This window comes from Lepisosteus oculatus, chromosome 9 (assembly GCF_040954835.1).
Source record: "Lepisosteus oculatus isolate fLepOcu1 chromosome 9, fLepOcu1.hap2, whole genome shotgun sequence".
Lineage (NCBI taxonomy): Eukaryota > Metazoa > Chordata > Actinopteri > Semionotiformes > Lepisosteidae > Lepisosteus > Lepisosteus oculatus.
Genome location: NC_090704.1, coordinates 30,155,163 through 30,170,833, shown reverse-complemented (window position 1 = coordinate 30,170,833; position 15,671 = coordinate 30,155,163). Strand labels below are relative to the sequence as shown.

Here is a 15,671-nt window from a genome sequence, read left to right as displayed (position 1 = left end):
AACAAAGAGCCCAGAGGAGCTGAGTTTGTTTGTAGATGCCCTGTCTTTGCTGTCTGAGCAATCTACTCATTTTTCACTTCTGGCTCCTGTGCCATAGCATCAGACAAATATTTACTTAAAAGCCTCGCCTTCCAGCCAGCGTTTTCATTTTTCACTGTGTTTCTCAGTACATATTCAATTTATGTTTCCGGGTTTGTTTGTCTGCAATACTCAGCTATATAAAACAAACTCCACACTGTTCTGACCTGGATTGTGTGTGCAATTACTATACAGGAACTACAATCTGATTTCTCGGATGGGAACAGAGTTAGGCAGAGCTCTTTATCGAGCTTCCTTTTTATGAAAGGGCAAAATATCATCACACATTCCTGAAACATTTCAATAAAGAATGACCTTAACTGGCAAAATAACCCTCAAAAAGTGTTAAAAATATTCTTTTTCATTTGTGTCCTTGATGACTACAGTTTGGTAATCTGTCCTTCAATAGAAATATTTTCTGGTTTTATTCTTTTCTCCATTCAGTCCTTTTGAATTCAGAAAAGGGAAATTCTGAAATATACATTACTTAAATACAATTCAAGAAATTACAGTCTAGTCCTAATATATGATCTGTCCTAAACTTATTTGAGAGACTGCTGTTCCTTGTCGGCTTTCAAAACAACTTCTAATAGGTGACCAATTGCTGGCAGAGATTGAGTACCCAGCAGTTAGTACTGAGCAGTTTCTTAGTTGTGCAGAGAGTGTCAGTCATTATCAAGAGGACGTGGGCCAGAGTCAGGCTCGCTCTGCTCTTTATTCTCACAGCTCAGACTCTCTTTCTGTTGTAAGAAAAAAAGAAAACCTGTTTTTAGCTTTAGTTTTAGATCACCATGCAGAGAATAGTTTTTATGTTACTCTGGATCCTACACATCTCAGGGCCAGTAGCAGCTCAGCAAGGTAAGAGGTGTCATATTATATGATTAATGGGGTGGAAGAAAGCTGTGGAATAAGTCTACCAAAGGCACGATCAGCCATGCGTCTCTCTATTCGAGACTAGGTTCACACAACTGTTTTTCAATAATTACAGTTTTAAACAGAGTGCTTTATGTGTTGTGTTATCAGTGAAATTTATACAAAACTATTTTCTTGCAGCATTTAATATCAGTAGGAATTTACTGCACTTTTCATCTGCAGAATTTGCTTGCTGTTTAACTAGGCTTGTTAAAATCTAGTATTGATGATCACAATACGGTCCAAATCACTTAATCATATTTGCGTATGGCATTGATATTTCCAGACATCGTTTTCATGTCATCTTTTAAAACTGGAATGATTTCTGTGGTAAAGTGCTACCAAACTATAACAACAAGAGAATGATAAATGGCCCAAAATCCATCACTGTTCTTTGTGCTTTGGCATTTTAAGCTAATTAACTTTAATGATCTTGTCTATCAACTGTGCATAAACTGTATGTTTTAAAAAAGTGTGTATTGTGATTTAGTGACAGGAGTTCAGAATAATGATACTATTGCCATTTCTACATTAAAATTGTGTGGTTTCATGTAATACAGTTTTCGATAATGAATTATTATTTAAAAAAGGGCCAAGGGCTAATGCACTTTGATGTGGTTGTCTTCTTTGTATGAAGAACTTGAGAAAAAACCTAAGGATAACAATTCTAAAGGAATGTCAAATTTTTATTTTCTAAAGATTTCTTTGTTGGAATGTTCTATGTTCTTAAAAAAAAAACAATTTTCAAAACGATATTTGATTCATTCCTGGTCTGTAAGGTATGTCAGTACCCTTAGATAAAGGCATGAAGGAGCTAGGTCTTGAAAATACATTTAGTACTATGTCAACACAATGAACAACTCTGCCATCAACTTAGTGACATCGGGACAAAAGCCAACTTAATTGGTAAGTGTTAGAGTGGTTGGTGCCTCGAACTGGATCTTGATGAGATCGTGAATCAACCAGCTGGTGGAGAGAGATGACCTTGGACTGAAAGATCTCCTCTGTAACCTTTCTGAGGGAAGAGATGACCTAAATGAGGATTTTTTTTTCTTATTTTATGAATGGATGCTGGAAATTTTATCCATTAATTTGTTAAAATTTAGTTTCAGTCACATGTATAACTTTGCAAATTTCAGTACGCAGTTCAGAACAAGTTTTTATTTTTTGGAAATTTCTTGGTTGCTGAACCGAATCAGATGACGGGGACAAATTCTGTGCCTGTTTTGGTTGTATGTAAAATCTGTACTCTTCTTCACCCATACTTCCACTGGAACAACAGTGTTGCCCGCTTGCAGCCTGATCTCTTCAGAGCTCAGAAGCTAAGCTGATTTGTACTGGAAGGAAAACTGTCCAGGACAACCAGGCTGCTTCTGTAGGTGGGACTAGAGGACTAGTAGGCGGTTCTCTTCCATCAGAATTTCCATACCACTGCCTAAAGAGGTGTTGTCTCTCAGGTGAGATGAGTTGGTTATTAAGGATCCCATGACTGTTAGCAAGAGTAGAGCTGTTAATCTCATAACAGTGTTTTCAGTTCCACACTAGACTCCCTAGTCCCCACTTAATTCAAACGGTCAAGCAGTTTTTCACTTTACCTGATCTGCTATGCAGTGAGACTGCTGGCGCATAACAACCACTGTGGTTCATCAAGGTGGATGTTGCACTTCAGTTGTGGTGAAGTTGTTCATGAACTATATCCCCTCCTATATTTTACACAAATATTTTCACCTCCCTTGGGATGAAAAGCACAGTGGAATTTCGAAGAATCATATTTTCCAAGGATGTTTTCCAAAATCAGTTACTTTAAAAATTAAGGAGAGTACGTTTCAGAAAATAAGGACTTTTATAAATCATCCTGTTTGCATCTTCTTTTGAGCAGATTTCTCAACAGGTATGATTCACTATATATAAGTTTTGCAATACATCTTTTTTTTTGACTTGGTGAAAAAGACACATGGGGACCTGAGGCATACCTTGTAGAAGTCCCCTTGTAAGGCACAAACAAGGAACTCAGCAAATCTCTGACTGGGTGAATGCATACATATGTAAATACAGTAGACTACATCCAGACACAAAGGAATGACCATGGCAATCTTATTTTTCATTAATTTTTTAACTATGTCAAAATTAGTTGGGGTTTGTTGCTATAAATTCCATGTGTGACTTGCTGCAGATCTCCCCGAGAGGATGCTTAAAGAGAAATGGTTTGTCAGAGAGATCGACAGGAAGTCTGCATATTATAAAACCTAAAACCCATGTCTTTCGGATTTCAGAAAAGGTGCAGAGAGCACTGCCCCCGTGGCTGACAGGAATCATTGCTGTGGTAGTTTTCCTGTCGCTCGTGTTCATCTCCTTCATCGTCAACAAGGTGTGGTGTCAGGACTCCGGGTGAGCTCCCACAATCCCACTGCCCTGCTCACGTGCTGCTTCAAATAACTTCTAATTCCGTCTCAGGGACAATTGTGTCAAAACAATAATTTGAGAAAAATCTTGATAACTATTATACTTTGTCTTTCTTGTGCTGAACTTAGGATATTTGGCGGTATTTCTCTTAGTAGTGTGAAAATTCCAGAAAGTTAAATTGTCCATAAAAATTGAATTATTAATTGAAATGTTCACTTGTTAAGGACATTAAACAATGAATGCAAATGTCATTTGTCTTTCCTCCATCGTTTTACTTAAGACTAGTATTTTAACAGAGCACTGCAATGAAATAATGCATCTGATGAGGACAGTCTTGTCCTCCTGACTCAGTAATGCACAAGACTAAAGGGCTGTGTTCCTTGACAGCCAGGAAGGTGCTTTGGAGCAGACGAAGGTCAACGAGTACACAATGACCAACGGCACCAACCACGATCTCAGACTGGTCTCGGTCAGGTAATCCAACTCTCTCTGCAGACACGGCATCAGCTACAGTCTCACACTGTGGAAAATGGATTTCAATTTGTCTGCTAGAACTGAATTATTAACAGGAAAAGTAACTCAATAGATTTTGTATGCACTCCATAATTTTGTGAACATCTTTCAGAAACCCTCACAGAATGAGAATGAATGAGAATGAGCTAAGATACACAGCAAAAAGACTATACTAGAAAACATGTACTGTAGGACTAAACCAATCAGACAAAAACTCACCAGTATCCCGTTTCTTGGGTTCATGCACAGGTTTGATGCTGATATGAGCAGAAATGCTTCTGGAGAGCTGGGAACAACTCTAGGAGAATGGGGAATGGGAGATCCCTATTCAGAGAGATTTAAATCTGACTTTTTCATTTCTACAAATGCAGCTCTTAAGAAACCACTGCCCTTCCTTACCCCTTGGAATGTGTCAGGATGAAATGACAATCGCAAACTGTCCTTTTAAGTAATGCTAATCATAGCCTCATTTCATTTAATAACTTACCACAAAATAAATACAATAGGGATGACATGACTAGTCCCAATTTGTTTTTTTTCATTGAGTCACAGTCAGTTAACAACTCCAATAATCTGAATGCAAGATTCCCGTTTGAAATGGTATATGAACAGGTGTTTTTGAACAGAACTCCACAGCTACCTTTATGGGAAACATAAGCACTGCAACACATGCAAAGAAAACTCCAAATACTTAAATACGTGTCTGGGGAAGTGATTGGCAAGGTCCAGATGTGTGTGCCTTAACCCCACAGCGTGTCTGTGTTGCAGATCCATTGAGCACGAGAACGCTTATGAGAATGTCACCATGCAGACGGGTGAAGTCACCGTGACGGCTATGTAGTCCTGGGAGGAGCGTCCAATCTTCTTGTCTTCACTGCACACCCTTCGCCTTCTGCACCCAGCTGTCCTGCACGCAGAGCCCCCAGCAGGTCTGGGGCCAGCTATCCCCCAACACACCAGCCCAGCTAAGAATCTGCCATCGGCCCCCCCTCACAAAAGACACTCGCCCGGCTGTCGCTCTCTCCAGACCTGTGCAGATTCAGAAGACTCCTGGCGCGCCAAGCGGCAGCAAGCAGCGTCGATTTGAACGGACAGACACATCAGGCGAGAGGAACAAATAGGAGCATGGGAGAGATGCTGAATTCCCGTCCAGGAAATAACAGTTTGTTGCGAATTTCCCAACTGGGGCAGGTGGGCCTCCTCTTGTTTTACAACCGTTCTGATGTTTCTGATGTAAAGGAGTCGACAAGTGACATCAGGCCCGAGCGTGTGTGAGTGCTCAGTCAAGAACATGGATGGATTGGACTACTTCAGCATTCAGAGCCCTCATAGAAATTCCGGGTTGCTGACATTAATTATCCAGATGCATGGTCCGTAGTTGGGCTTTACGCTTTGCTTACATTGAAGAGCATAAAACGAAAGGGGCTGCAGAATTCATGTCACAGCTGCAATGTCTATAGTTCTGACAGTCAAGGTTTCATCCACTGCAACAATATAATCAAATTTGCTTTAAAGTGATTGCTGAGGTGTAACACTTAAGAGGTTTACAGCAGCCAGCAGCAGCTTTTACATGACTTTTTCTCAGTGGAAACATAAGGTCACAAAGTTCTGTAAGCGGTGACTGATTTTGTTAGATGCTCTTATATTTTTCTCTCACCACATGTGTAGCAAATCAAGGACAGTGCAGCAGATCAGTCACTTGGCATCAAGAGATTGAGGGAAAATCTGGAGGAAGAATCATAGGTTAACCTCTTATTGTTACAATACTGTCTCTATGCAAAGAATACGTGAAAATACAGTTTACAGTTTAGCAGCTATGTGTTTCTTCTTTACTGCTCAACTCTTTCTTAACTACACATTAATATGTGAAGGCTTGTGTGTTCCAAAATATTTTTCTGCTCTTAATCTTGTGAAAAACAAATGATTTACATGACCCTTTGTGAAAGAAACCAGAGACCAAAACCCCAACCTAATCTGTCGATGCTGTCACTGATCAACCTAACAGATATTTAACCATACAGGTCCCAGGTGGTTTGTATAATTACATATTTAGAGGGACACATTGTAAAGTACTATTAGGACAATGTTATAATGCAGGCTTCTTGTTATTCTTTAATGATTATAGAGTGACAATAAAAATATCTGCATAAACAGATGTAGTTGGATTATTCTAGAAGTCTACAAAAATATGCTTATTTACCAGTTAATATTTAATCTTTTGTAATGATGAAAGTTAAATTGTAAAACATTAGTGATGAGTAGGATGTTTTAAATTGTAACACATTAGTGATGAGTAGGATGTTTTATTGCACTTTTCTGTCTTGGAACAGCAAGAAGTAACAAAATCTAGTGTGCAATTTTCTTTGTGCTTCAGAGGATTTTTTGTTAATGATTTGTTAATGAATAAAACCCAGAACATTAAACCAAGAACACGACCCACAGTTACAAGCTGTTAGAAGATTTCAGAGCATTTTTCCTGCTTGCCAGAGCAAAGCACTTCACAATAACAGATTGGTTGAAAACAGCAAACCCACCCTCTTAGAGAGACTGCTGATTCCAATACATATTTAATCTTGTGGATTATGCACATTGCTTTCCAGTAGATGATTAAAGTATTGGCTGGCTAACTCTTGTGTTAAATTATTGTATGTTTCCCCTTCCTCCATCAAATCACTTTATGATGAACTCATGGCTAAGTTAATTCCATAGACCTCAGGTCAGCACTATCTTTGTAACAGGTAACTACTGCAGGGATGCTAGTGCAGGAGTAAAGTAAAAAATCTTAAAACTCTTAACTATTAATAAGACACAGGCAGGAGAGAACAGTTTCAAAATTTGTAATTAAACGGACAGTCAAATAACATCTGTATTTACCATCTGCTTTTTCTAGCTTTTATATTTGTGGGGTTTTTTTCTACTCAAAGCAGAATGTCTCTACAGTGAATAGTTTTGGTCTTTTGTGCATCCTCGACCAGGAATGAGCACTGAGCCTTTTCTCACGTTTTCTCCTTACTTTGCACTCATTCTGTTTTCTTGGAAGGTCAGTGCCTGTATTATGAAGTTTGCAGGAGAACTTGAAGTGCTGGAAATTCTGGTTTCCTTTCCAAAATGTCAATTAAGCCACGCACGTAAAACCAACCTTGCTGACTAGTGGTTAATTATATAAGTAAATCACTCACCGGCGCCCTATCGCCACATTTTACCACCATGGAAGCTGGTTCCGCTTTCCTGTTGGTTTTGCTCCAGCTGGGCTTGCAGTTAGTAATTAAGCCTTTAATTGACTTAATAATAGGATTAATCTGAGCTCTTTGTTTCTTTCTGTTGAAGATGTTGGAGGATGCCTTTTAACTAAGGCATTTTTAGAGGTAATTTACAATCCCCCAACTGTGGGGTAGATTAAAATCTTGAAAAAGTCCCAATCAAGCAATTTGTAACTCAATCAATTAATCAATCAGTTCATAAGAGTGATGAAAACCAGCTGTAGCAAGGTGTCTCCAGGGCTGGAATTAGGTCTAGGCTTGGAAGGAATTGAGAGGAACAAGATAAAAGAGGAAGCTGTGAGGAAGAGAGATGACCACAGCCTTGAGGATAATGGGTCATGCAGAAGTAATAATGCTCCAGAAATCAGAAAGACAAACGAGTGAAATATGGAGGAACAAAAGCTGTTGCTGTGTCACCTTGGGACTTGGTTTGTGTCTCATCAAAGAGCACAGGGAGAATCAGTAAGCCATTGAGTTTCAAACAGCAAGTGGATGTCAGAGCCAGGGCTTCCACTGGGATCTTGGCAACCAAGCCCTTTTATTAATCTTCTGGACCACCAACAAAATGAAGATTGCTAACTGGAAATGAAGTTTGATGACACCCAAGAAATTAACTGTCCAGGTCTTGAAATACCTAACATGTTCAACCCCCCCAGATACAATTCTTTAAATTCCCATTCCAAATCAAAACAAGAGAGCTCACTGAGCCTCTTTGGATTCTACATTTGTCAGGAAGTCTGTAGAGCACACTAAAATGCTGGAAACAAAAACGTCACAAGTGGATAAAGCAAGCAAAACACAGGTGTAGGTCAAAGGTCCACTCGAGGATCTTGCATCCCTACACGTCCTGTTTCTAGTTGAGCTTAGAATGATCCTATATATTTACACCAATGTGTAACTGATTGTGTTTCTCTGCCATGGTAACCACTCAAGAATGATAAAAAAAATACAAAGTCCATGTGTATTGGCTTGCATTACATTCTGTTATTCTCACTACAGCAGTCTTTTAAGGGAATCACATCGTCACTCCCCTGCAGAATGGGCAAAACTGCATTTGTATCTTCGAGTAGATTTATCCTGCTCTGCAGATCTAGCACATTATAGATCTGAGCTGTAGTGGAGTTACTATGGTTAGCCTTATCCACCAATGAGGGCTTGTTTGGCTTTGAGATTATTGCGTTGTATGTAAAGTGTTATTTTCTTTTACATTAAATCAATAATAGCATTCAATTGAATGGTCAATGATAATAATGGGTTCACCTGGACAATCATAAAGAATGATGGCTAAAAAACACAGAAACCATGCCTTGACATTTTCAGAAGACCACGTCACGGAGGACACGTATCGCATATATTGGCATTTTACTGAAATTTGTTTAACCACGGCAAACTCACCTTGTTAGCTATCACAGGTGCATGTACGCTGAGCATCCTGTCTCACAACATTGATGGCGTGCCACCATCTGTTTGTCCATTCAGTCCTAGTCTGCTCCCATAGCACAATTGTGCTTGTTGTGTTCTTCTTTGTCTGTCACCTGTCAATCTCATATCTTAGCAATTAGGTCAGATAAGAACATAAATGTCAAACCTATCCTTTCCAAATGAATTAATTTAGGCTTATTTTGGGGGCACTGTATGTATCCCACCCCATTGAAGCATAATGGATAATGCTTGTCACAAAATTAGGGAGACAACGGCATGAGAGGTAGGTGTAATTTGAGGCAAGTGAGTGCTTCATTCTATGGCACACCCCCAGCAAACAAGTCATAAAATTAGTGTTACAGTTTGATACACAAAAAACAATTACTTATTAATAATTTAAAACACAAACTGAACAACACTAAATGTTATACAACATACAACATTACACGTTACACTATACACCAAACAATGTCTCTCCAAGATTTACAAGACCCAGAAACCTACAATGCTCTAGCCGTGAAAATTGAAATGCTTTGCCTTACCTGCCTGCACGTTCACCTGATGTTAAGTGAGCACCTCAGATTATACTGGTTGCTCCCAGGCTCTCTGTTTAGGTCTTGATTAGTTATAGATGTTATAGACTTTGTTACCAATAGCTCAAATTAATATAATTTGTTTATTGCACATGATTCAGGCAGTCATCAAGGTCAGCAGCAACAGAGGGATCCAGTGATACAATGGAACGTGTGTTCAGAACATTCAAAACAGAAACCAGAGGCAACTTCCTCTGGCAACTCCTTTGCGGATTCTGGAATCAGCTCCCGGTCATGTGGTTGAAGCTGATGTCTTAAAGCATTAAACTACTGGCAACAAAAGGAGCAAGACAGGATTAATGGCCTCCTCTTATTTATTTTAATGGTAGGATCATCTTTTTCGCTTTGAACAACCCGAAGACCCGCTCTCATGAGTTCAAGAGCTGCAGATCCCAAATCTGGTCCGTTCCTCAACTGAATGCCCATCACCACAGTAGACTCACCTCGTCAGCTCTCAGGTCCTGCTCCTCTGGTACGGACTCATGGCTTCAACATGTGTGCTAAGGAGGGAGTGTGTTCAAGGAGTCCATCATTGTCAAGGTCCCTATACCTCTACAAAAAGGCTTTAACATGAGCCTGTATTCGGTCTATCGCATAGTTCATTTCTTCTTTAGGAGGCATGGTTTGTTACCTTTCTAAAGGTCTCATGTTAGGAATGAATTGTTTCTAGACTATAAAACAGAGGAGGATATTCCAAAAACAAGAGAAGAGTAGCACTGAAGCACAGTGTTTTGACTCACAAACCTTATAGCTCATAATCTTGCTCTCAGGGATTCATCTTATTCAGGCTCCACACAGCTTTCTGCAATTTCATTTCAGCTTTATTAACTGGTTTGAGTTAATTTCTTTGGATTTCAAAAAAACACTACACATCGATTAGTGACACATACAAGCTTTGTTTCCTTCGTACCACAGAAGACTGGCAGTCACCACCTAGTCTCCCGAAGGTGTATCTCAACACATGTTTGTTTGGGTACACCAAACAAAAGGCCACCAGCACCAGTCCAGCTTCTCTTTTATTCACTTACATACAGTAGAAACAATTAGAATGAACATCTAAGACACCACCATGGAAATCCCGGAATTCCCAAAGCGACAGTAACGTTCACAAAAACATCGGAAATAAGAGGACAAAAAATGAAACACTGACACAGTTACCAAGGGGTGCGGAGACCCATTTCATTATTACAGTTTGGAAGCATTGTGTTTGACACAGCTCGGAGATACACACAATGATTTTCCTCAGAACTCGGAACTGAATATAAAGTCTGTTTGCTACATCTCTTTTGCCGACAAGAAAAGGAGTTTTTGCTGGTCAGACATATTTCGTTACTAACCGACTGCAGTTACTTGAAGGTGATTTAGTTTTACAATGCCAGGTCTGAAACAGGAGGATTACAGCTCACGGTTTGCAGAGAAACAGACAATGCTAACCTGACCACCAGAACACTGAAATGGCACTGAAATGTTCCTTTGGGCCTTTCTCATTTTCACATTTTCTACAATCATACGTTAAAAAAAACAACCCGTGGGAGGCTTTTGAAAAATGCCAGGACCATTTTCTGACTCTAAAAAAACAAAGTTGTGCTCTGCATTGAAACACTAAGATTTTATGTTTCCAAAAAATAATTTCCTTGGCTTGATATAGTCAAAATGAAGCTGCAATTCAACTTGTATTCTGCAGACATCCACTGAAGTGTGAAATTAGGGACCTCCTGAAAAAATCCTAAAGATGATTGATTTTTTTTGGCACATAATAACTGTTATTAATGGATTTAGAGGAGAATAACAGAAATAGATACAACAACCTTATTCTTTTTAAAGGAGTTTGAAAAAACAACATAGTAATCACTTAGCTAACAGAGTAAAGTGATTGTGTGCGTTAGAAAGAATCAACGGAATTAAGTGTTACGTTTTTACCAACATGATGTTTTGCAAAATGGTCAAATCTAGGACTTCTAATGGTGAAAAGTCTTTGAACATGAACTGACAATTTTTTCCATGCTGTGTGTATTATTGCTGGGCAGCTTAGTAGGAACTTCAGTTACTTGGGGAAGAAAAACAATAAAAAGTTGCAATGCAAACAACAGAAACAGGTTTGCTTCAGAGAATGGATATTAGAAAACCAAGATCAATTAAACAGTACAAAAGCACTATAGAACGTGTAGTTTTCACATGTGGATGTTAAAGAAAATCTATACTGCTGCCTTATTCTGGGCATGATTCCCAGATGCCAGCTCAGGAGACACAGACATCACACCTGAAACAGTCTCTGTTGAACTGCGCCCTACCACTCACCCTTACTGCAGTATTTTAGAGGGAGGTTCTGTCCTTCTGCTGCCATTATTACACTGCCCCTTGTGACGGCAGGTAGAACTGGGCCCTACCTGTGGCACAGCCTGGTCTTGAACTGGCAACATCCAGGAGAAACAACATGATTGGGCCGACAGGCATGGGCAAAGCGTTTGCAAAGGTCACAGCTTCAGTTTTAATATTCATAAACGCTTTGCTGACTTGATGTGTTCCTGTTAAAACTCTTAGGTCTTCAAGAAATGATGTTGAGACATGGATGGGAACTTGTTTAAATCATGTTTGTGTACAGGCACACATCAGACAGGAAATGGCAGATTTCCTGCATTCAGTCCAGTTCCGGAATTCAATGCTAGAGACAGCAGCTAGTCTTGGACACCAGCCCTCACTGCTCACAACAACCACAGTTAACAAATAGACAAAAAATGAAGGCGGATAAAACAGAAAATGTAATAATTTAACTATTTACAAGGGCATCGATATCCTATTGGAAATATTTTTTTTAAGAACAAACATGAGTTTTAAAAAGGCAAGTGGGATATTTTCCATAAAAAGATTAGACACCTGCCCAAAGTAGCTCCTCCCTATCAATAATGGAAGTGCCACTAAGAGACAGGGTGGACTGAACCCATTCAAACCAGAATGGGGATGGCCTCTGTAGTTTAACCACCTGCTGGAATCAGAGTGATCACCCACAGTTTGCAGAGTGGTTGTAGCTCCTGTCTTAAAGTGACCGCTGGATTAGTCAGCATTCTTAAACTCCAGGGTACTGTAGCTCCTATTTCTGAGACCGTCTACAATGGACGCTTCACACTGGCTGATTCCAAGGAAATAAGGCAAGGAGAAATTGAGGCTGGTGCTTTTCACAGCAAACGTGCATCAAGGTAGCAATTAATTGAGATTGCAATTAACCAAATTGCTCTCACTTTCCTGCATTTAAAAGACCTTGCTAGCTCTAACGAAACTGTTCATTGCTACAGTTCTCCCAGGAATCATTTCAATTAGATTGAGTTTCATTGAAGCATGGCAGAGAACTGCTACAAGCCCCTCTTCCAATCAGGATCAGTGTCCTCTGATCCAGTGTTTCTGTAAAGCAATTTCTTGGTTGGTGTGCGTGGCTCTGTGTTACGTGCCTACTGGATACACTTTTTTGTGTTTAGAAGAGAATTGTAGCGAAAAACAAAATGACACTTCTAGAAAAGCAAGCTTAAAAAAAAATTTAGACCTGATTCTGCAACACTACAACTGCTCTGTTCCGATTCGAGTTTCAGGAAAGGTTACGGTTGTTACATTTTGGCTATTTTAATAATAATGAACAAAGAGTGAAGGGGGAGGACGGGTTACAGAAGTACTGATGACCATATATCTCTGCATGAAATCCCTGAATGAAAAACTTTACAGACTTTACTCTTGTCACCTCTAGCCTGCTAACCCTGCAGAAATGACTGACGCTCCTCAATGGCTCACACCCTGCCCACTGGTCTACTGACCAGAGACCCTCGCTGTGTCCTGTTTCACTGGTCGAAATGTCATCGTCTAAGGGTCACTGGAAGGTTAGACAACCATCAGTCAACACAAATTCCTACCTGAAACACTTTATAGGCTCACAGCACAGAAAGCAATAGAGCTGCGTTTCAATCAGGCTGGGATAGGTGGTTATAAGGTCTTTTTGCATATAATTTTCAAGTGTCAAACGTGATTTATACCCTATTTATTTAAAACATTATTTTAGGGGTAACTTTTTAAAACACCTCTTATTACTTTTCTACTGGAACAGCCTAGGTTTATTTATTATTAGCGATTAAGACTAATAAGCACATGGTAGTACTGTATGTAATTCACAAAAAATTAACACATGGCTTACAGGTGACTCCTAAAAGTGGAAGTTTATTTTTTTATAACTGGTTATGCATATGCTACTCCGTGTAGTAACAAATCAATTTCATGTTTTGAATTGATGCTAATGTGTTCTTTAGGTTTTATATGCGTCATACAGTACACAACGCCTCTCTTAGTCCACATTCTGTAACAGCAGAAAGAAGAAACGTGATCTCGGCACAAACATGTGGGATGATCCCATGTTTTAACAGCTCACTTAAATGAGTGAAAAGAGGCACCCAATCTCACATTCTAGTGAGAACATTTGGGACTCTAAAGGTCCTTCAGTTTTTCTTTTGCAGTGACAAAAAGAAAAATGGCCAGTAGATATCCGTGGACACTGCCTTCAAAAACATTTTATTGTAATGTTCTATGTCTTGTGCAATTAAAATATCAATTTGCAATTTTAATCATCACTCTATGGTGTAACGTTACTGAAACACATTTCCAACAGTACTTTGGAGGTGGTGTTTTCTGAATTTGCGGACCTTGAGGGTCGGGCCAAGACTCCTACGCTCAGAACTGCTGCGGGCCACTTTCAGGTTCCTTAGGCCTCTCTGAGAAAGCGGCACACAAACACAGATCCCCTCAGGACTCTTCCGATTCCCTTCCGATTAAGGCAAACTCCCTCTGACCTGTCCTGGCATTGCACCTGGGGGTGGGGTCAGGACAGGATGGCGAGGGTGACCGCCCCTCTCTGGCGCTTCAGGATGGCCACAGCCTGCTCGTGTGTGACCCCGTCCAGGCTCTCTCCATTCACCAGCAAGATCTGGTCCCCGCGTTTCAGCCGGCCATCGTCAGCTGCTGCCCCCTGGAGCACAGATTGGGACAGGGAAATGTGAGCTTGGGCGTGCCATCACTCCACTCAACAAGGCCAACTGTTTCTGAGACTCATAGGCTGGTCGCACTGAAATGGCTCCAGTTACTGTGAGGTCACAAAACAATGCTGCTTCCAGCTACCTTAATGACAGAAGATAATAATATCTGGCTAAACGTTCGGTGTTTATTAAAAATGTAGACTTTCCCGATAAAAGCAGGTAATGGGCTTTCACGGGGTGAATATAAGCAAACTAGATGATTAGACAACACTCTCCCACTCTAATAATTTGCTCTGTCAAACACTTCCTTTTCAATTTCAACAGTAGGATGCATCTGTCTCTCAAACACAATTAAAATGTAGTTTCATTTACTGTGGGAGACAGATGTTAAATGTTATGGTTTACTTGTGTAGAAAAGGAGCAGAAAACGGATATGTTTCAATATAGTTTCATAAGAACATTAGAAAAGCCACTGGCAATAATTAGTCATCAGTGCTCATCATCTGTCCATAGAGGTGTATTAAGTGGTTCTTTCAAAGCATCCAGATCAGTTCTGAACTAGAATGAGTCTTTAAAGAAGCATTAAACATTACCATCCAGAGAAGAACTTGACTCAAAAGTCATGGAGAACAAACTACTGCCATTTCAACCGTTTGTGGGAAACACACTTGTTGAATTCAGAGATTTTGCTTTGAAATTCTACAATTATTCTTAAACTATTACAAACCCTGAGGGAATTTAATTAATGTGGATAGATCTGGTCAGTCACGGATGAAATGTGACGCTTCACCATTGCTCAAAAGCCCTTACTGCCCCCTGGTGGCCAAGAACAAAACTCCACTAGTTGATTACAGTAGCTCCCGGCCTCTCCTCTTCTTACACCCACGGAAAAATAACAAATAAAAATGTAACATGAACCATAATGGGATATTCCATCAATCCACTGATTTTCTAGCTGCTTTTATCCAGTACAGAATCAAGGGGGAGCCAAAGTCTATCCTGGCAAGCAATCAAGGTACCCTGGAAGGGATGCTAGTCTGTTGCAGAGGACAGGGTATTTTGGATAAAAAAACAAGCAGCAATTAGACATAACATGAAAAAGGTGGCTTCTAAGACATATTGTATTAAAAAACAACAACAGCTGTATGGAAGGCTTTAAAAAACTATAACAGCACTGCAACCAAAAATCTTGAATTACTTGAAGGTCAAGAGTGCTTACTAGACTGAAAATCAGGATAGAACAGAGAAATCCAACAACCTGCGGAGTAAAAACGAGACCCCCCAGGGTCTTTGTAGTCAATCTAAGGCTTCTACTGGATTCAGCAAGATTCAACAAGATGAAAAACCCATAATCTACAGTTATTAGGAAAATAAAGCAAAGCACCTGTTAACTGCAATACATGAGTTGTTATTGACAGACACAGTGCCAACGAGGCCAGGAGAAGCTCCATATTGTTCTTCACAGGTTTTATAGGTCACACAGG

The 15,671-nt window shown here is 39.8% G+C and overlaps 2 protein-coding genes across 4 annotated transcripts in view; one reads left to right on the top strand and one right to left on the bottom strand.

The window, feature by feature from the left end:
* Positions 1-725: 725 nt before the first annotated feature.
* On the top strand, positions 726-6,533 carry pdzk1ip1 (PDZK1 interacting protein 1). The gene is made up of 4 exons (XM_015355896.2): positions 726-936; positions 3,264-3,378; positions 3,781-3,867; positions 4,675-6,533. The coding sequence occupies exons 1-4, from the start codon at positions 870-872 to the stop codon at positions 4,745-4,747; spliced, it is 342 nt and encodes a 113-aa protein (XP_015211382.1). The 5' UTR covers positions 726-869; the 3' UTR covers positions 4,748-6,533.
* Positions 6,534-13,699: 7,166 nt separating this feature from the next.
* patj (PATJ crumbs cell polarity complex component) overlaps positions 13,700-15,671 on the bottom strand; it is a 225,057-nt gene continuing 223,085 nt past the window's right edge. For all 3 annotated transcript variants that reach the window (XM_015356178.2, XM_015356179.2, XM_015356180.2), the window contains one exon: positions 13,700-14,180. In XM_015356178.2, the coding sequence (XP_015211664.2) occupies positions 14,034-14,180 (147 nt within the window). In that variant the 3' untranslated portion in view covers positions 13,700-14,033. The remainder of the gene's footprint in view (positions 14,181-15,671) is intronic.

Bases quoted from the DNA above. Each gene is read 5' to 3' on its own strand.
- pdzk1ip1 (XM_015355896.2), top strand. From the start codon at position 870: ATGCAGAGAATAGTTTTTATGTTACTCTGGATCCTACACATCTCAGGG. The intron at 3,379-3,780 runs GTGAGCTCCCAC...GTTCCTTGACAG, and splicing joins GTGTGGTGTCAGGACTCCGG to CCAGGAAGGTGCTTTGGAGC. The intron at 3,868-4,674 runs GTAATCCAACTC...TCTGTGTTGCAG, and splicing joins CTCAGACTGGTCTCGGTCAG to ATCCATTGAGCACGAGAACG.